The sequence below is a fragment of the Salmo salar genome, chromosome 02 (assembly GCF_965601325.2).
Source record: "Salmo salar chromosome 02, fSalSal1, whole genome shotgun sequence".
Lineage (NCBI taxonomy): Eukaryota > Metazoa > Chordata > Actinopteri > Salmoniformes > Salmonidae > Salmo > Salmo salar.
In genome coordinates this window covers 35,022,094-35,042,861 of record NC_138292.1, presented here as the reverse complement: position 1 = coordinate 35,042,861, position 20,768 = coordinate 35,022,094, and the positions used below count along the sequence as shown (strand labels likewise).

Sequence of the window (20,768 nt, the reverse complement as noted above, 5' to 3'; positions counted from 1 at the left end):
TGTGCTGCCCCTGCACCCTGTAATGCTGCACATTAGTGGTCCGTCTGAGGAGGCCTATTCTCAAGAACATTGAACACATGCAGGGTCAAATAGCCTACCATGTGTCTCGAGATTCTGTATCTCTTCCCCTCTCTATTTGTAAGAAAAAAAATATTGGTTTGTATCCTAGCTATTATTATAAATCCGTTTGAGTAAATTATTAAATGTGTTGCAGAATAGATTGTTTGAGCAGATGTTAATACGCTCCCAGTTGAAATGTGAATTTATATGAGATTATGTTAATTAGCCAGCCAAAAAGTTGAAAGATCTTTTTAAAGGTATAGGCCTATGAACTCTCAAATTCTGGAGCTATGGATTTGAAGAACTGTGTCGACATATTATACACATATTCTGATGAAAGGTTTCGTTAAATTTATCGGACTCAAATTACAACAACAAAAAACACAGCCTATAGAAATCAGGATACATTATTATGTATTATGTGAGAAAGTGTGGCCTATATTGTTCAAGAATCAATGGTTAGGTATAACATTAGTGTAAATGACCACTGAACACAGGACATCTTCCATGCTTTTAAATGTATTAAATGAATGATCATTATGGGAATTTGATGGGGCGAACAAATTGAACACGATTGCTGATGCACCTCAGAAATAAAACATAATACTTTTTTTAAGGTAAAAGCTATAATATTACGAAAGTTAGAATTTAGTCCTACATGTTGACGATTATGCAAATGCGGCATTTTTTTCTCAATTAGAGATTAGATATAATCTTATCACGCAATGGGCTACAATAACTCATCGAATCAAGCAACAAGAAAAAAGTGGGTCCAGCCTATCTCTTGACGTGTGAAGTGTCGGGTCGCGGTTAGGTTTCCTCTAGATTTGGGCTAATGGTCGGAATCGGAAGAAAATGTGTTTTTAATAGGCTGTTGGGCTTCGATTCAGTTTGCAGGACAGTATGTGACGTCGAGACTGAGGAGGCGATTGGCTGCGCACGATAGCGATGGAGAGGGGAGTGGGGTTGGCTAAAATTAAGAGCAGTGCAAAGATTCAACAGTCCGAATAAGACTTTGCCACTGGAGCGGAGACGCACAACGATTAGTCGGTTTTTAACAATGTGTTCAACGAGTCAAAAAAGGAGAGTGTTTTAAGTTTGTTCTGTAGTAGACTAAGCGCATACCTGTTCAAAAAACAGTCGAAGTAACTTCCATTTTTTTTCAGCGTTTTTGTGTGCAGCCTGCCAATAAAACTACAGAGCTCACTCCGCGAGAGGTTTGTGCTTTTGGACGTTTAACTTCTACTACTCTCACCATGGAGTACACCTCTTCCCCGAAGCCACAGCTCTCCTCCAGGGCAAACGCGTTCTCGATAGCCGCTATCATGTCAAGTGGAAAAACGAAGGACAAGGAAACGGATGAAAACACCATCAAGCCACTTGGTAAGCCGATCGCGCACAGTGCCTTACATAGAATTCAAATGTTCAATATAGCCTACAATAGAGCGTGATAGTTTTCTTTTTGGCTATATTGTTTGTTAGATTGTTTAAATCAATCTTGACTTCGATTATGCTATGGGTTGTCTATAGGCCTAGGCCTACTTCTGAATGCATAATGTTCTATGGGCCTAAGGGGAAATAACTGAGAACCTTCATTTAAGATGTCTCACATGAATATGTTTGTATAACCTTTCACAAAATATTGGTCCAAAAATCAGGCAGTGCATAACCCCGTTCATAGACTCAGCAAAAGTTTCAGTTCCAGGTTTTATTAGTTGCATGTACGCGACACGCATGGATATACATTGTCCAACGAAATTCTTACTTGCAGGTTCCATCTCGACAATGCAACAACAATAATAAATAATACAATATACGAACATAAAGCAATATTGATGGATTTTACAGATGTAGGCCTACAAAAATATGTATTCAGTAGGCCTATGCTTAACTGAATAGGCTCTGAATGAACCGTTTATTGTATCCAGTGTCAACAAAAAGTGTATTGACTAATGAAACAAAGATATCAACATTATATCAGAATGTTCTCTATCCAGAAATATCATGCTGCGTTGGCTGTAGTGGTGCTTGCTGATAATTGCTAACATGTTGCTGAATATTTGATTTAATCAAGTTTACTTTTCAATTTATCCAAGAAAAGGGTAAATGTAAGGTTTTCGTCAGATAAATATTAGAATTCAGTGAATACATGGAGACATGGGTTAGTAGACTAGACCTGTATGCAATTACTGACATAGAAATATACACGGACATTGCTGTTAGCCACGTTGCTGTTAGCCAGAACTATATCATTGTGAGTAAAAAAGCGTGGCCATTTGTAGCCTACTGAAATAACCAATATGTTGTTTTTGTGATTCAGTTGCACTTTTGAAATTTGTAGTAGGCTAATTTAATGTCGTTCAATGGAAAGCAAATAGAAAAACCATTCATCTTCATTTTAATGTATATTCTTGCATTTGTCAAATACCCCTCACCTGTATTGATAATTATTAAAATTTATTTGAATACAAAACATTGTATTGGAATTTATATATATATATATATATATATATATATATATATATATATATATATATATATATATATATATATATATATATATATATATATATATATATATATATATATATAAATTATATAGGCTACTAGGCTCGTTGGGTTTAATTGATACAATAATTCGTTCGACTACTTTCTAAAGCTAAATAATAATAACCAATTTATGACATTTTTGAAACAACTATGCCTATGCGTTTGTACATTGCTATAAACGTATATTAGGATATATACATATGTTTTAGCTGGAGTAAAAATAAACAAATGAAACCAGCATTTGAACATGGTGTTTTTTCATCCATAGAACAATTCGTGGAGAAGTCCTCCTGTAACCAAGGTTTGGGAGAGCTGTCTTCTCTAGATGGGCACGGAGATTTCAGCGGGAGCGCGCCTCCAGTGTGCACAGAGCCGCTGATCCCAACCACCCCCAGTGTTCCCAGCGAGGAGATGGCCAAAATCTCCTGCAGTTTAGAGACCAAGGAACTCTGGGACAAATTCCATGATCTCGGCACTGAGATGATCATCACAAAATCTGGAAGGTAAACTTCAATTTCTCACTGCAAAAACAAAAAGTGTTACATGTTAAAGCATGTGTGTACAATATTACCGAACCACGTAGGCCTATTGGCTTACTTTTTAAATGTGAACGACAATTATACTCTAATGTAGCCTAACACGAAAACTAAAGCTACATTTTATAATCCTGTTATAAGCCTATCTGATTACCCATGTCATATTAAGCATTGGGTAATTGGATGTTCTGTTTTGTATTTTGCAGGCTCAAGGAATAACATTTTTTTATAAAATATGTAGCCTATAATAAGACTAATTTCGGCAGTTATTTATGTTTATTTTTTTTTACATATGTGTGCGATAATGTGCGATAATTGCACCTCAAATCATTGTAGCGCACCTACCATGCGTGGAAATGTTTATAGCCTAAGGCTAATTATGTCATCGATTTACAACTCCAAATGTTGAGAAATAAAAACATTTGTATAAATATTAACATCATTTAAGCAAAATACTTTTCCTCGTCATGCTCGTCAAAATATATTACAGGCAAATATTCTCCCTTCCATGAATATCTATTAAAAAATATATATAGGGAATATGCCTCAAGCTAAAAACATGTTTCATCAAATAGCCTACAGATAAAGGAAACATAAACCTCATACAAAACAGGAGCTACTGATCATATTTATGGACAAAGGAATTCAGTGAAATATGACTCTCATCATCTTATATTTTACTTGGAGCCTAGGTTTGAGTAAATATTTATCTCTCAGCGAAAATGGTTGGCCTGGGTTTGTGTAGTCGTTGTGTTTACCGTATCTCTTCCCCTCCAACAGAAGAATGTTCCCCACCATCCGTGTGTCCTTCTCCGGGGTGGACCCGGACGCCAAATACATCGTGCTGATGGACATTGTTCCCGTCGACAACAAACGCTACCGATACGCCTACCACAGGTCGTCCTGGCTCGTGGCGGGCAAAGCGGACCCTCCTCTGCCTGCACGGTGGGTGACTTTTTTTTCTTTCGTCTCTCGTCACTGCGAGGCTTTTATGCACGAGTCGTTAATGTAAAAATCATTCACAAAATGGTATGTGGTAGTAGCCAATGACGCAAATTATTGTTATATGGATAGCAAATACCCTATATGGCTTAGATAAATACACTTTGGAAGTATTTTTTAACTTGACCGACAAAGGTCTGCATTGGAACAAATCCGTCCTTTTGATTTTGAATAGCATGATACTACGTTTTTCTGTGTTTGCATGGGCCTTTTCGATGATAAAATGTATTTTAATATACATATTGTATTTATATTGCAGGTTATACGTGCACCCTGACTCTCCTTTCACTGGGGAACAGCTGCTCAAACAAATGGTGTCTTTCGAGAAAGTAAAGCTCACCAACAACGAACTGGACCAACATGGACACGTATGTTATTGATTTGTCATTGGTATTGAAACATTGATGCATATTCATGTTATTTCTGCCATGAATTGAAACATGAAATCATTAGAAGGCTGTATAGACTAACCCGAGAAAAATCCCATGCAGGCTGTCCTCATCATATAACTAACTGATTAAGGACTTGTGGAGAGTTTCCCCGTGCAATATTGGATTAAGAATTATTATCTCAAAGTGTAAACAATATTGACAAATTACAATGATAATTTGGAGGATATTTCTAAAATATGTACGGGACTTGTGTTTAGATGGCATTATAACGGTTTAAATAAATTAACATACTTGCAGGTGATTTATTAAAGAATTGCTCTTTAAACTTTCCATAAAATCTCGTGGAATTTTCCCATGGGAAATCATTTTTTCCAAATCTCTTTCACATGTTATTGGGAAATGAAATGTTCCCAACTGTAAATCAGAGACGTGTTGGATTCCAAACCCACATGTTGCTTGGTTTCACCTGTGAAGTTCCAGTTACATTTGATCATTTAAATTCATATTTTCTTGATATTCAAATCATATTTTTTTCCGTAAGGGAAATTATTACGGCCTACATTTTAACAAGAATCAGAAACACGTGCTAAACTAAAGAACTATAAGCCTATAGTTCAGAAACGAAAACAATAATGCAACACCATTCATTTACATTCTAAACATTATTAGGCTACCATCATACACTGATTAGCCTACACCATACCAAACCAACAGGTTGTGCGGAAAAACGTCTCCTTGAATTTTCAAACACGTTAAATTTCGAGGGCATGTCCGTGGTATTCGATAGATAAAAATAGTAGGCCTATCGGCGAGAGCAATGCGATATGATGACAACACCAGATAGATATTTGCTAAACAATGTGAATGATGTCATGGGATTTTGATTTTCATAAAGCTGATTGGATAGGATAAAACAAATCATTTTTCCTGTTGATCTAAAAAATATCTCTAATGGTTACCAATGCGGAATTTAAGAGAGATTCATGCATGCATTTAACCCCATCAATAATTGGCATTCAAATATAATCATTTTCGAAAACCTTGACAGTGAATGTCGTTTTGTAGGCTAGTCATTTGAAATTGCACTGACACAAAGACACATCATGTTATAATGCACCTGGCAGCTTTTAACAGGCAGCTTTCAAAAGCTCACTCTATTTCATCATTCTCAGGAACAGTAATTCTGACTCGAAATAAGCCTGCATATTTCAAACAATAAATCATTTTGTTCCCATTGCTTCCTATACATGCACAAGTTCAAGTTGAGATGTGTCAATTGTGAGCATTTTAGCTGAATGTTGATGAAGGCAGGCAGAAACTCCTAGTTCTTAGGACACCATACCACACCATGTCCTTTGCCCAGTACAGTCTCACATACAGTATACTGTATGAATCTAGATCTGAACCATAGGGATCTGAACCAGAGTATAGCAGACTAACTCCCCACAGCCACACAGTAACACAATATAACATTCTTGCTGAGCCACTGTATAGACTATGGAGTCAGATAAAGGACAAATGCTCTTCATCAAATAAAATGCTATTTGTCACATGCTTCGTAAACAGCAGGTGTAGACTAACAGTGAAAAGCTTACTTACGGGTCCTTTTCCAGCAATGCAGAGTTAAAAATAAAGATAACAAATATAAAATTAAAATATAAATACATGAATGAGGAATACTGTAAATACATGAATGAGGAATACTGTAGATACATGAATAACAATAATGAGGAAAAATAACATGGCTATATATAGGGAGTACCAGTACCGATTTGATGTGCAGGGGTACGAGGTAATTGAGGTAGATATGTAGATATACAGTGCATTGGGAAAGTATTCAGACCCCTTTACTTTTCCCACATTTTGTAACGGTACAGCTTTATTCTAAAATGTATTCAATCATTTTTCCCCCTCATCAATCTGAAATCAAATCAAATCAAATGTATTTGTCACATACACATGGTTAGCAGATGTTAATGCGAGAGTAGCGAAATGCTTGTGCTTCTAGTTCCGACAATGCAGTAATATCCAACGAGTAATCTAACCTAACAATTTCACAACAATTACCTTATACACACAAGTGTAAAGGAATGAATAAGAATATGTACATAAAAATATATGAATGAGTGATGGTATAGAACGGCATAGGCAAGCTGCAGTGGATGGTATAGAGTACAGTATATACATATGAGATGAGTAATGTAGGATATGTAAACATATAAAAATGGCATTGTTTAAAGTGGCTAGTGATACATTACATCAAGATGGCAAGACGCAGTAGATGGTATAGAGTACAGTATATACATATGAGATGAGTAATGTAGGGTATGTAAACATTATATGAAGTGGCATTGTTTAGTGGCTAGTGATACATTTATTACATCAATTTTTCCATTATTAAAGTGGCTGGAGTTGAGTCAGTATGTTGGCAGCAGCCACTCAATGTTAGTGATGGCTGTTTAACAGTCTGATGGCCTTGAGATAGAAGCTGTTTTTCAGTCTCTCGGTCCCTGCTTTGATGCACCTGTACTGACCTCGCCTTCTGGATGATAGCGGGGTGAACAGGCATTGCCTCGGGTGGTTGTTGTCCTTGATGATCTTTTTGGCCTTCCTGTGACATCGGGTGGTGTAGGTGTCCTGGAGGGCAGGTAGTTTGCCCCGGTGATGCGTTGTGCAGACCTCACTATACCCTCTGGAGAGCTTTATGGTTGTGGGCGAAGCAGTTGCCGTACCTGGCGGTGATACAGCCCGACAGGATGCTCTTGATTGTGCATCTGTAAAAGTTTGTGAGTGTTTTTGGTGACAAGCCGAATTTCTTCAGCCTCCTGAGGTTGAAGAGGCACTGCTATGCCTTCTTCACCACGCTGTCTGTGTGGTTGGACCATTTCAGTTTGTCCGTGATGTGTACGCCGAGGAACTTAAAACTTTCTACCCTCTCCACTACTGTCCCATTGATGTGGATAGGGGGGTGCTCCCTCTGCTGTTTCCTGAAGTCCACGATCATCTCCTTTGTTTTGTTGACGTTGAGTGTGAGGTTATTTTCCTGACACCACACTCCGAGGGCCCTCACCTCCTCCCTGTAGGCCATCTTGTCATTGTTGGTAATCAAGCCTACCACTGTAGTGTCATCTGCAAACGTGATGATTGAGTTGGAGGCGTGCATGGCCACGCAGTCGTGGGTGAACAAAGAGTACAGGAGAGGGCTGAGAACGCACCCTTGTGGGGCCCCAGTGTTGAGGATCAGCGGGGTGGAGATGTTGTTACCTACCCTCACCACCTGGGGGCGGCCCGTCAGGATGTCCAGAACCCAGTTGTACAAGGCGGGGTCGAGACCCAGGGTCTCGAGCTTGATGACGAGTTTGGAGGGTACTATGGTGTTAAATGCTGAGCTGTAGTCGATGAACAGCATTCTCACATAGGTATTCCTCTTGTCCAGATGGGTTAGGCCAGTGTGCAGTGTGATTGCGACTGCGTCGTCTGTGGACCTATTGGGGCGGTAAGCAAATTGGAGTGGGTCTAGGGTGTCAGGTAGGGTGGAGGTGATATAGTCTTTGACTAGTCTCTCAAAGGACTTCATGATGACGGAAGTGAGTGCTACGGGGCGCTAGTCATTTAGCTCAGTTACCTTGGCCCCCTTTAAGCTTGTGGGGACAGCAGACTGGGATAAGGATTGATTGAATATGTCCGTAAACACACCAGCCAGTTGGTCTGCGCATGCTCTGAGGACGTGGCTGGGGATGCCGTCTGGGCCTACAGCCTTGCAAGGGTTGACACGTTTAAATGTTTTGCTCACGTTGGCTGCGGTGAAGGAGAGCCTGCAGGTTTTGGTAGCGGGCCGTGTCAGTGGCACTGTATTGTCCTCAAAGCGAGCAAAGAAGTTTAGTCAGTCTGGGAGCAAGACATCCTGGTCCGCGACGGGGCTGGTTTTCCTTTTATAGTCCGTGATTGACTGTAGACCCTGCCACATACCTCTCGTGTCTGAGCCGTTGAATTGCGACTCCACTTTGACTCTATACTGACGCTTAGCTTGTTTGATTGCCTTGCGGAGGGAATAGCTACACTGTTTGTATTCTGTCATGTTTCCGGTCACCTTGCCCTGATTAAAAGCAATGGTTCCCGCTTTCAGTTTTGAGCGAATGCTGCCATCAATCCACGGTTTCTGGTTTGGGAATGTTTTAATAGATGCTGTGGGTACGACATCGCCGATGCACTTGTATATAAACCCACTCACCGACTCAGCGTATTCGTCAATGTTGTTGTTCGCCGCAATGCGGAACATATCCCTGTCCACGTGATCGAAGCAATCTTGAAGCATGGAATCCGATTGGTCGGACCAGCGTTGAACAGACCTGAGTGCGGGAGCTTCCTGTTTTAGTTTCTGTCTATAGGCTGGAAGCAGCAAAATGGAGTCATGGTCAGCTTTTCTGAAAGGAGGGTGGGGAAGGGCCTTATATGCATCGCGGAAGTTAGAGTAGCAATGATCTAGGGTTTTGCCAGCCCTGGTAGCGCAATCGATATGCTGATAGAATTTAGGGAGCCTTGTTTTCAGATTAGCCTTGTTAAAATCCCCAGCTACAATAAATGCAGCCTCAGGATATGTGGTTTCCAGTTTACATAGAGTCAAATGAAGTTCGTTCAGGGCCATCGATGTGTCTGCTTGGGGGGGATATATGCGGCTGAGATTATAATCGAAGAGAATTCTCTAGGTAAATAATGCGGTCGGCATTTGATTGTGAGGAATTCTAAATCAGGTGAACAGAAGGACTTGAGTTCCAGTATGTTGTTATGATCACACCACATCTCGTTAATCATAAGGCATACACCCCCGCCCTTCTTCTTACCAGAAAGATGCTTGTGTTCTGTCGGCGCGATGCGTGAAGAAACCAGCTGGCTGTACCAACTCCGATAGCGTGTCTCGAGTGAGCCATGTTTCCGTGAAACAAAGAACGTTACAGTCTCTGATGTCTCTCTGGAAGGCTACCCTTGCACGGATTTCGTCTACCTTGTTGTCAAGAGACTGGACATTGGCAAGTAGTATGCTCGGGAGCAGTGCGCGATGTGCCTGTCTACAGAGCCTGACCAGAAGACCGCTCCGTCTGCCCCTTCTACGGCGTCGTTGTTTTGGGTCGCCGGCTGGGATCTGATCCATTGTCCTGGGTGGTGGGCAAAACAGAGGATCCGCTTCGGGAAAGTCGTATTCCTGGTCGTAATGTTGGTGAGTTGACGTTGCTCTTATATCCAATAGTTCCTCCCGACTGTATGTAATAAAACCTAAGATTACCTGGGGTAACAATGTAAGAAATAACACATAAAAAAACAAAATACTGCATAGTTTCCTAGGAACGCGAAACGAGGCGGCCATCTCTGTCGGCGCCGGGAGTACACAATACCCCACAGAATACCCCATAACGACAAAGCAAAAATAGTTTTTTCGAAATTTTAGGAAATGTAGAAAAAAAGAAAAAAAGAAATATCACATTAACATAAGTATTCCGACCCTTTACTCAGTACTTCATCGAAGCATCTTTGGCAGCGATTACAGCATCTGGTCTTCCTGGGTATGATGCTACAAGCTTGACACACCTGCATTTAGGGAGTTTCTCCCATTCTTCTCTGCAGATCCTCTCAAGCTCTGTCATGTTGGATGGGGAGTGTCGCTGCACAGCTATTTTCAGGTATCTCCAGAGATGTTCGATCGGGTTCAAGTCCGGGCTCTGGCTGGGTCACTCAAGGACATTCAGAGACTTGTCCTGAAGCCTCTCCTGCGTTGTCTTGGTTGTGTACTTAGGGTCGTTGTTCTGTTGGAAGGTGAACCTTCGCCCCAGTCTGAGGTCCTGAGTGCTCTGGAGAAGGTTTTCATCAAGGATGGCTCTGTACTTTGTTCCCTTCATCTTTCCCTCGATCCTGACTAGTCTCTGCCGCTGAAAAACAGCGCTGAAAAACATCCCCAAAGCATGATGCTGTCACCTTCACTGTAGGGATGATGCCAGGTTTCCTCCAGACGTGACGCTTGGCATTCAGGCCAAAGAGTTCAATATTGGTTTCATAAGAACAGAGAATCTTGTTTCTCATGGTCTGAGAGTTCTTTAGGTGCTTTTGACAAACTCCAAGCGGAAGGTCATGTGCCTTTTCCTGAGGAGTGGCTTCCGTCTGGCCACTCTCAATAAAGGCCAGATTGGTTGAGTGCTGCTCTAGGAAGAGTCTTGGTGTTTCCACGCTTCTTCCATTTAAGAATGATGGAGGCCACTGTGTTCTTGGGGACCATCAATGCAGCAAAAAATGTTGGTACCCTTCCCCAGATCTGCGCCTTGACACAATCCTGTCTCGGAGCTCTACAGACAATTCCTTTGACCTCATAGCTTGGTTTTTACTCTGACATGCACTGTCAACTGTGGGACCTTTATATAGACAGGTATGTGCCTTTCCAAATCATGTCCTCTCAATTGAATTTACCACAGGTGGACTCCAATCAAGTTGTAGAAACATCTCAAGGATGATCAATGGAAACAGGATGCACCTGAGCTCAATTTCGAGTCTAATAGCAAAGGGTCTGAAACTTATTTAAATAAGGTATTTCTGTTTTTTATTTGTTACTAATTTTAAAAAATGTTTAAAAACCTGTTTTTCGCTTTGTCATTATGGGGTATTGTGTGTAGATTTATAAGGATAAAAATGACTTTCATCAATTTTAGAATCAGGCTGTAACGCAACAAAATGTGGAAAAAGTGAAGGGCTATGAATACTTTCCGAATGCTCTGTAGGTGGGGTAAAGTGACTAGCCAACAGGATAGATAATAAACTGAGCTGCAGCAGCAGCGTATGTGGTGTTTGTGTTTGTGTGTGTGTGGTGTCAGTATGCATGTGTACACGTTATGTGTGTGTGGGCATATGTAGTGTGTGTACGTGTATGTGTGTGTTGGGGTGTCAGTGTAAGTATGTGTAAGTGTGTTGGTAGAGTCCCAGGTAGATACGTCCTGTTAGTGTTTTTGCTTGTAAGCAGGAAGCAGGATGATAGAGTTATGGTCTGATTTGCCGAAGGGAGGGCCTTGTAAGCAGGAAGATGGAGTTATGGTCTGATTTGCTAAAGGGAGGGCCTTGTAAGCATTTCTGTGTGTGGAATAAAGGTCATCTAAAGTTGTCACCTCTAGTTCCACAAGTGACATGCTGGTAAAAATGTAAAAAGCATTTCAGTTTCCCTGCTGTAAAATCACCGGCCACGAGAAACTCTGCCTCTGAATGTGTATTTCTTATTTGAGTATAACTCTATGCAGCTTGTTGAGTGCTGTCTTAGTGCCAGCATCGGTTTGTGGTGGTAAATAGACAGCTATGAAAAATATAGATGAAGATATGGTCTGCAACTTATCATGAGGTATTCTAACTCAGGACAGCAAAAACTTGAGACTTCCTTAACATTAGAGAATGTGCACCAGATGTTGTTAACAAAGAGACACACCCCTCCTTCCTTCGTCTTACATGAGTCTGCCATCCAGTCTTGAAGATGCATCGAAAAACCAGCGTGATGTATATCAATGTCCTCATTCAGCCACGACTCTGAGAAATATAGGATATTACAGTTTTTCAGGTCCTGTTGATAGGATAGTCTTGAACAGAGCTCATCCAGTTTGTTCTCCAGTGATTGCATGTTCACCAATAGAATATAGGGCAATGGCGGTTTATTTGCTCGCCGACAGTCTTGTCAGGATGTCTGCTCCGCTGCCTCTCTTTTTCCGCCACTTCCTCTTTCGATTCCCGGGGAGTAGGGCCTGGTCCGTAGTAAGCAGAGTGTCCAGAGCTGACAACTCGTTGAAGTAAACATTTTTGTCCAGATTGAGATTAGTGAAAGCTGTTCTGATGTCCAGAAGCTGTTTTCGGTCATAGGAAGAGATGTCGGAGACATTATGTACAAAAAGAAATACGACCAGCTTAAAAAATAAAAAAAGATTGCTCAGGAACCCATAAGACGGCTGCTATCCACTGCAGCGCCATCTTCACAGAAGATAAAGATCAAGCAGAACAACTAAGAGCTGAGGAAAATGGTTCTCAGACTCCATAGTGTTAACATGTTAATCTTTTCACACTCCTCTCTACGATGCCACCCCAGTCATCCTCTCTCACTCTATCACCTCGCCTCTTCTATCTCCATGCTCTCTCTTTCTACTTCCTGTCATCTCTCTCCACACCTCTCTCTCTCATTCTCTCTCCTCTATCTAATCCAGTGTTTGCCCTCTCTGTGTCTCTATAGATCATACTAAACTCCATGCATAAGTACCAGCCCCGGGTCCACATCATCAAGAAGAAGGACCACACCGCCTCCCTTCTCAACCTCAAGTCAGAGGAGTTCCGCACCTTCGTTTTCACCGAGACTGTCTTTACCGCGGTCACAGCCTACCAGAACCAGCTGGTGAGCAGTAAATCACTACTCAACTGTTCTGTACTAAGGTCTTATTTATTAATGCACACAACGTAAAACCAAACAAGCGTTTTGTATTTGACTACAGTTACTCCCTCCTCCTTTCTTCCGTATTGTGCCTAGTGAACATGACCCAGGGGTCACCAGGGAGGACGTGTTCTGTTGCTGGATAGTGTTCACGGGTAGAGACAATATGTTGAATATAGGGGGTTGTGTGGCTGGTTTACAGACAACATGCATAGGGAGTGTGTTCAGCTCTGTCTAAAACCAGTTTTGCCACCCAGGTTATCCCTGACTCCCTTTGTGTGTTTAGTCTGGCTATCCCATGGAAAAAGATAGAGAGAGCGAGACAGACAGACAGAAAGGGAGAGGGATAAGAGTCTGAGACAGAGAGAAAGGAGAAAATAGCATCTAATCTGTTTGCGGGCCTCTTTCTTTCCAGATAACCAAGCTGAAGATCGACAGCAACCCGTTTGCGAAAGGCTTCCGAGACTCCTCCCGACTGACGGACATGGAGAGGTACAGGGAATTTTATGTCCTTGCCTGTTTGTTTATTTCTGTCCGGCGCGGATAAGATAAACAAGGGGAATGGAACTGGGAGAGAGGGTTGAGAGTAGTCGTGTTAGGAGCTAGCTATGGAGCGATGTACTCATTAGCAAGTGCACATGCCGTGTTGTTTATTTATTTCTGCTCATTAGGAGTGTGTGTGTATGGAGGGAGGGTATGCATGTGTGTGTGTGTGAATGTGCGTGCGTGCGTGCGTGCGTGCGTGTGTGTGTGTGTGGTACAGTTTTGCATACGTGTGTGTGTGTTACAGAGAAATTGAGAGAAAAAGGAGGAGGGGACACTGAATTTGTTTTGCAACTAGATGAAGGACTGTGTTACTGTATAGTGTTGGTTTTTATTTCAATGCCAGTAATTGTCTGAAATGTTTATTTCTATAGAAATCTTATGGTTATCTGAGTGACTTCCCAGGGTGCAATGCCAACCCACCCTACTATAAACTTTGGGCTAACACACACACACACACACACACACACACACACACACACACACACACACACACACACACACACACACGCACACGCACACGCACACGCACACGCACACGCACACACACACACACACACACACACACACACACACACACACAGAGTCCCATCCAAAGGATTTCACGACCTACAGCCAAACACACCTTTTTTTTTGATTGACCAATTCCAGTACTGTTGCCAAAATCAGCTGATAAATCAGACCATCTTAGGCCATTTCCCAACCAAACAAGCAAAGTCAAAGACTGCCAAGAGACATCCAGACAACCAACTCCCCCTTTCTGGCTGTCTCTTTTTTAAGGCTGTGAATTAGATCTGATCAATTGATCTTCAGGGAGCTGCAGAAATCACATTAGTCTGGAGTCAGCCACTGCACTAAAACACAGTGTAATTTGATTGGCTGCTGTGACTGATTGAAACCAGCCCCCTGCGTCGTGGCCTACTGTGGCCTCTGTGCCGGACAGGCCAGAGCTGATAAAAACACACGCACATTTGTACTGCACCGCTGACAGATATTGCACTTTCCTAACTTAATTGGGGAGCTAATGTGGACGCATGGCTCTTGTGATACAGACCACTCCTGTCCAACCAACCCTCCTCCTCCACCACCACCATATCTGTCCCTCTCTGTGTCACTGAGGCGCTGTCTGACAAGACTCACAGGAACTAATGCACTTTTTGTTAGAGTACACACACTAAGACTAAGACACACACACTGCTTTAATTAGGTACTTTGATACTTAGAAAAGAAGGATCTTTGCTTTTTATGCTCCAAAGAGGTATCAAAACGATTGAAAAATGTTGTTGTGTATTCTGGGCTTTTCTATCTTTATCTACATTATGTGTGATTTTGTTGCACTGGGATTTTATAGACCGTAAATTTGCCTTTATAACTAAAATGTTATGGGCTCGTTATTTTTACATACCTAATGTATACAGATATATTGACTGTGTGCAGATATGTTGTGTTTGCTGATATATTGTGTATCTATTGTCTGCATACTGTACATTCAGCATTGTCTGTCACCAGTGTAACTATAAAAGATATAATTTGGGTTATAGGTTACTGCAAAGACATGATATATCTTGGTGAGTTGTTTTGGGGTATTGGTGTGAATGCAGATACAGTATATATTGGACTGAATGTACATTTTACTTTAGAATAGGATATTTCCATATTTTGGTGTGAATGTACCAATATGTTTAAGAGTGAACATAGAGATATATTTTGGGCCTTTCTCTTTGGTTTTTGCTGCAGGGAAAGTGTTGAGAGTTTAATCCACAAGCACTCGTACGCACGGTCGCCAATACGCACCTACGCAGGTGAGGAGGAGACACTGGGGGATGACGGCCACGCCGCACACAGGGGTAAGAGAGTTGGTCACACACTGATGATGTCATCACACACGTTTCACAAGATGCACATCATGCTAATGAGCCAAATGAGGGTCGTTTGGTGTTACTACTACCACGTTATTTTACCAAATAATTCAAACAGCCGTCATTCACATAAATGGACCAATAGAAGGCTGCTGAGTCAATGTAGTGCAACATCAATGACAGTATTATAGTAAGAGGTCTCTAACAGCGTTTCTCCATCTCTCTCTAAGGTTCTGCGTTCACCGCCTCTGACAACCTCTCCCTGAGCTCCTGGGTCACCGCCACCTCTGGTTTCTCAGGCTTCCAGCACCCCCAGTCCCTCTCTGCCATGGGCTCCAGCAGTGCTTCCATGGCCAACCCCTTGACCCACCCCATGCAGGGCTCCCTGCCCCCCTACAGCCGGCTGGGCATGCCCCTGACGCACTCAGCCTTGGCGGGCACCATGCAGGGCAACGGGCCCTCCTTCCCCTCCTTCCACATGCCCCGCTACCACCACTACTTCCAGCAGGGCCCCTACGCTGCCATCCAGGGACTGCGCCACTCCTCCACCGTTATGACCCCCTTTGTATGACTCCCTCTGGGGTGACTGCCTGGCCGAGTAGCCCCTCATTAGCTACAACTACGCTTATAGACACACTTCCACACACAAGTAGATAGACTCACCGATTTGTCCGCCTCAGCATTATCACCCATCGTCACCACCATGTCCTTGTAAATAATAGCCCTCTGGCCGAGGCGATTGACTGGACGACCTGGAGAGGCTGCCTGGCTGCTGTCCTGCATGCTGACAGCTGAACCAGAGAGGAAACAGACTCCTACGGGACCTGGTGAAACAGACACAGAGACCCACAGACTGATATGAACACTAGATATGAACACTATTGACCTGCATATGAACATTTACGACCCAGATATGAAAACTGATGATCCAGGTGTAAAAAAAAAAATCAACAACAGAGATGCTGAGGAATGATGACCATGCACAGTGATGCGTTGTGGGAAATAGGTAATGGTCTGCTTGTGATGACTGTCGTTTGCCCCTGCCCTCCAACTGTTGGTCACAATATTCATGTTGCACCCATTCTCCAGAAAAGCATGGACAGGAGAACCAGTGAACTGTCTGGCTGACGGACATTAAAACCAGAGGGTGTGGTAATTGTTTGTTCTCTCACAGCTTCTGAGGTTAATGAAGAATACGGGCCTCCAAAAGTTACGGGCGTGCACAACTTCCAATCCTGGGCACCGCTTGTGGCCACAGAGGAGAACTGTCTTCACTCCAGCTGCTGGGGCATGGAGGAATGGCAGCCATTTTAGACTGAGTCAAAAGATTCCCACAGCTTGCTGACCAAAACTCACAGGGAGGGTAGAGGCAACATCTCTCCTCTCCTGCTTGAACTCAAACTCTGTTAAGCTTCCTCTGCAGGCAGAATCCTATAGCCTCCTCCAGTCAGGTTGGCTGTTGCCATGGTAGTCACATTTGTGCGCATAGATGCCCTAGAGACAGAGAGAAGCCAGTTGTTTCTTTCCCATCTAAAAAGCCAGCCATGTGTACAGTGAAGAAGTTATAGTGGAAGATGATCATGTTTGATAGCAGTACATAAATATATCCACACTACACAAACACACACACACAGGACACAAACTATAAGACGAATGTCACATTATAGTGCCATATCATAGGACGCATGCTGTTGCAACAGATAACACAGAAAACATTTGTTTAAAAAAATCCTGACCCTAACCGGGTCTCAAACTACTTTTTCAGTTTCCTTTGTCATCCAAAAAGCTTCTATTCACCTCATACCTTTTTATGTACTGCATCCAATGAGTAAAACATGTATTAGATTTGTGAGGTCAATGAAAAGGTGACGTTTGTTCATGTCTCACGTGTGAATGGGCCCTAGAAGACCTTTGGAGGACCTCTCTAGCGAAGTCACAGAGCGTTAAAATCACACTACGTCGTAACGTATCCCCAACACCAGCAGATTGTCTTCTCTAACCAATCAATGGCAAATCAGTAATGTATCAATGAAGTACCAAGAGGGGGAGAGAACCTGCAGACTCTGCAGCCCTGAAAGGCTAAGATGGACTTTCTCTTGCTGTATTGGCCTGAAGCTTGATTCACCACCTAACCAATACATAACCTCTGGCGCCACACTATAGACTGATTACTGTAGCAGGATCTATGTCTGCCTCAGGCTGTGTCAACACTACAGCACTCTGGGAGAAAGTCCACACCTGTAAATAATGACTCAGTGGTGCCTCCCCTTAGAGGGGGGTGGGCAGGGAGGGAGATCTGTTTTGGTCGTCACATCATTGGCGATTCATCAAGCTAGCCCCTTCTAACCAAAATGACACAGAAGCTGAGATAGTGACACAAAACGCATAGTGTATGCATCGGTGCCTTTGTAGTGCCACTCCTCCAAAAAAAAATGAATAATTGCAGATTGATTCATCCATTCAATGATGTCTCATACAGTTTGTTACCACAGTAAAACCAATGTTATTGTAAAATGCCGTTCCTATTTTGGCAAGAATATGACACCTAAGGCAGCGTTGTAAACCTCTAATTCACAGCTAAGATATACTGACAATTATTTTTAGTATGAAGATTTCTCTTTCGGGGCAAAATGGGACAAACTTGGATTGAAGTGAAGGTCTAATACAGTATTTCATTGTTGGTTTTGTTTTCAATGCTGAGTCTCTTGATTTTATTATGCTGAACAAACCAATCACATGGAGCCAAAAAAAATAAGCATAAATTAGGCTACAATTTGGCCATATTATTGTGGGCACTAACTCTGCATTTAGCTTACATTACTGTTCCCACTTACTCACCATTTGCATACCATGTGTCCACAAGCGGTCAGCAGGTTTGGAGTTGGAATGAGTTTTGCAGGATTTCTTTGTTGAAAACGTGTTGATGGACAACTCTCAGTAGCCTACACAATGCATGGACTTGGAGGCGTTATCGAGGTGCTATCAAACATGAAGATTACCAGTGAGGGCATTAACTCTTTCAGTTGAAAGACGCAAGTGTTTTCAATGTTAAACAATTTTGCATAAGAACTCTAACAAAGGTCTTCACATGGTGTTCTCTTCAATCTATAGCCCACATCTGGAATTCACTCCCCATCTTTCAACATGTCCTGGTGTATGCAGCTGCCAATCTCGCCATGTCTTGGTAGGAGGGGGATTGTAACTTTAAACTTTCCATTTTGAACAATGTGTATGCACACTCAAAGTATGCCATGGGAAATAGATCTGCAAGGATTTTGTCATGTTTTTGTTGTGTTTTTATTATTACTTTAAGTGTAATCTAAATATACAGGATGACATCTAACAAGATTTTGTTTCGTTGATTTTTTAAGTGCAATATATTTATTTCTGCTCTGAAAATGATCATGTGTAATGTACTATCTGACGCTTAAAAATATGCACTACCATTCAAAAGTTTGGGGTCACTTAGAAATGTCCTTGTTTTTGAAAGAAAAGCACATTTTTTGACCATTAAACAACATCAAATTGATCAGAAATACAGTGTAGACATTGTTAATGTTGTAAATGACTATTGTAGCTGGAAATGTCAGATTATTTTAATGTAATATCTACATAGACGAACAGAGGCCCATTATCAGCAACCATCACTCCTGTGTTCCAATGGCACATTGTGTTAGCTAATCCAAGTTTATCATTTTAAAAGGCTAATTGATCATTAGAAAAGTATTTTGCAATTATGTTAGCACAGCTGAAAACTGTTGTCCTGATGAAAGAAGCAATAAAACTGGCCTTCTTTACACTAGTTGAGTATCTGGAGCATCAGCATTTGTGGGTTTGATTACAGGCTCAAAATGGCCAGAAACAAATAACTTTCTTCTGAAACTCATCAGTCTATTCTTGCTCTGAGAAATGAAGGTTATTCCATGTGAGAAATTGCCAAGAAACTGAAGATCTCCCTGTGTATTACTCCCTTCAGAGAACTGTGCAAAATTGCTCTAACCAGAATAGAAAGAGGAGTGGGAGGCCCCGGTGCACAACTGAGCAAGAGGACAAGTACATTAGAGTGTCTAGTTTGAGAAGCAGATGCCTCACAGTCCTCAACAGTCCTCAACTGGCAGCTTCATTCAATAGTACCCGCAAAACACCAGTCTCAATGTCAACAATGAAGAGGCAACTCCAGGATGCTGGCCTTCTAGGCATTAACATTGTCTACACTATATTTCTGATCAATTTGATGTTATTTTAATGGACAAAAACATTTGCTTTTCTTTCAAAAACAAGGACATTTCTAACTGACCCCAAACTTTTGAACGGTAGTGTATGATATTTGTAAACCATAAGAAATATGATATTTGTAAACCATAAGAAATATGATATTTGTAAACCATAAGAAATATATATATCACCCCCAAAACGTCTCTCAGTGTTGTTTATTTTATGCAGTGAATCGCTCATCATGTATAAACTGAAGTGTCAGTGTTTCCATCACCTTCCATCATGACCATAACTAGAGTTCTACACAACTGTAACAGCTAATAAGATCAATCTTTATGTAAAGTGCATTTAAAGACATGCTCCAGAACATTGGGGACTTGCATAATCTAAGAGCAGAATTCCAGTCAATTTGACTGTTTTCTGGTAGCTCAGCTTGAAAGACTTTTGGACACTACAGTGAAAATGGTTAACTTTGTTAAAGCAAGGCCCCTGAACTCTTGTGTATTTTCTGCATTATGCAATGATATGGGCAGCGACCATGTAACGCTTGGTTATCAAGGGGCAAAGTATTGACACATTTTTTGTAATTGAGAGACGAGCTTAAAGTTTTCTTTACTGACCATAATTCTCATTTGTCTGACTGCTTGCATGATGACGAGTTTCTCACATGACTGGACTATCTGGGTGATATATTTTCTCGCCTGAATGATCTGAATCTAGGATTAAAGAGATTCTCCGCAACTATATTCAATGTGCGGAACAAAAATTGAGGCTATGATGAAGAAGTTGGAGCTTTTCTCTGTCTGCATTAGCAAGGACAACACACAGGTCTTGCCATCATTGTTTGATTTTTTGTGTGCCAATGAACTCAAGCTTACGGACAATGTCAGATGTGATATAGCGAAGCACCTGAGTGAGTTGGGGGGCGCAATTACGCAGGTACTTTCCCGAAACGGACGACACAAACAACTGGATTCGTTATCCCTTTCAGTCCACTTACCGATATCTGAACAAGAGAGCCTTATCGAAATTGCAACAAGCGGTTCTGTGAAAATTGAATTTAATCAGAAACCACTGCCAGATTTCTGGATAGGGCTGCTCTCAGAGTATCCTGCCTTGGCAAATTGCGCTGTTAAGACACTGATGCCCTTTGCAACCACGTACCTATGTGAGA

At 41.8% G+C, this 20,768-nt stretch overlaps 1 protein-coding gene across 2 annotated transcripts; it reads left to right on the top strand.

Annotated features, from left to right (window-relative positions):
• Positions 1–882: 882 nt before the first annotated feature.
• LOC106581161 (T-box transcription factor TBX20) lies at positions 883–19,797 on the top strand. Of its 2 annotated transcripts, none has more exons than XR_014380708.1 (8): positions 883–1,443; positions 2,879–3,113; positions 3,927–4,091; positions 4,408–4,516; positions 12,783–12,941; positions 13,393–13,469; positions 15,062–15,367; positions 15,610–15,648. XR_014380708.1 is itself a non-coding variant. In XM_014163056.3 (8 exons), the coding sequence occupies exons 1-8, from the start codon at positions 1,317–1,319 to the stop codon at positions 15,948–15,950; spliced, it is 1,323 nt and encodes a 440-aa protein (XP_014018531.1). In that variant the 5' UTR covers positions 884–1,316; the 3' UTR covers positions 15,951–19,797. The 2 variants fall into 2 exon arrangements, 1 of the variants encoding a protein (XP_014018531.1); XM_014163056.3 differs by having other exon boundaries at positions 884–1,443; positions 15,258–15,367; positions 15,610–19,797.
• Positions 19,798–20,768: the final 971 nt, after the last annotated feature.

What these genes read in the sequence shown, in the direction of transcription:
- LOC106581161 (XM_014163056.3), top strand. Translation starts at nt 1,317, where the DNA reads ATGGAGTACACCTCTTCCCCGAAGCCACAGCTCTCCTCCAGGGCAAAC. An exon ending in GACCCTCCTCTGCCTGCACG is followed by an intron (nt 4,092 to 4,407) that starts GTGGGTGACTTT and finishes TTTATATTGCAG; the next exon opens with GTTATACGTGCACCCTGACT. An exon ending in CGACTGACGGACATGGAGAG is followed by an intron (nt 13,470 to 15,257) that starts GTACAGGGAATT and finishes TTTTTGCTGCAG; the next exon opens with GGAAAGTGTTGAGAGTTTAA.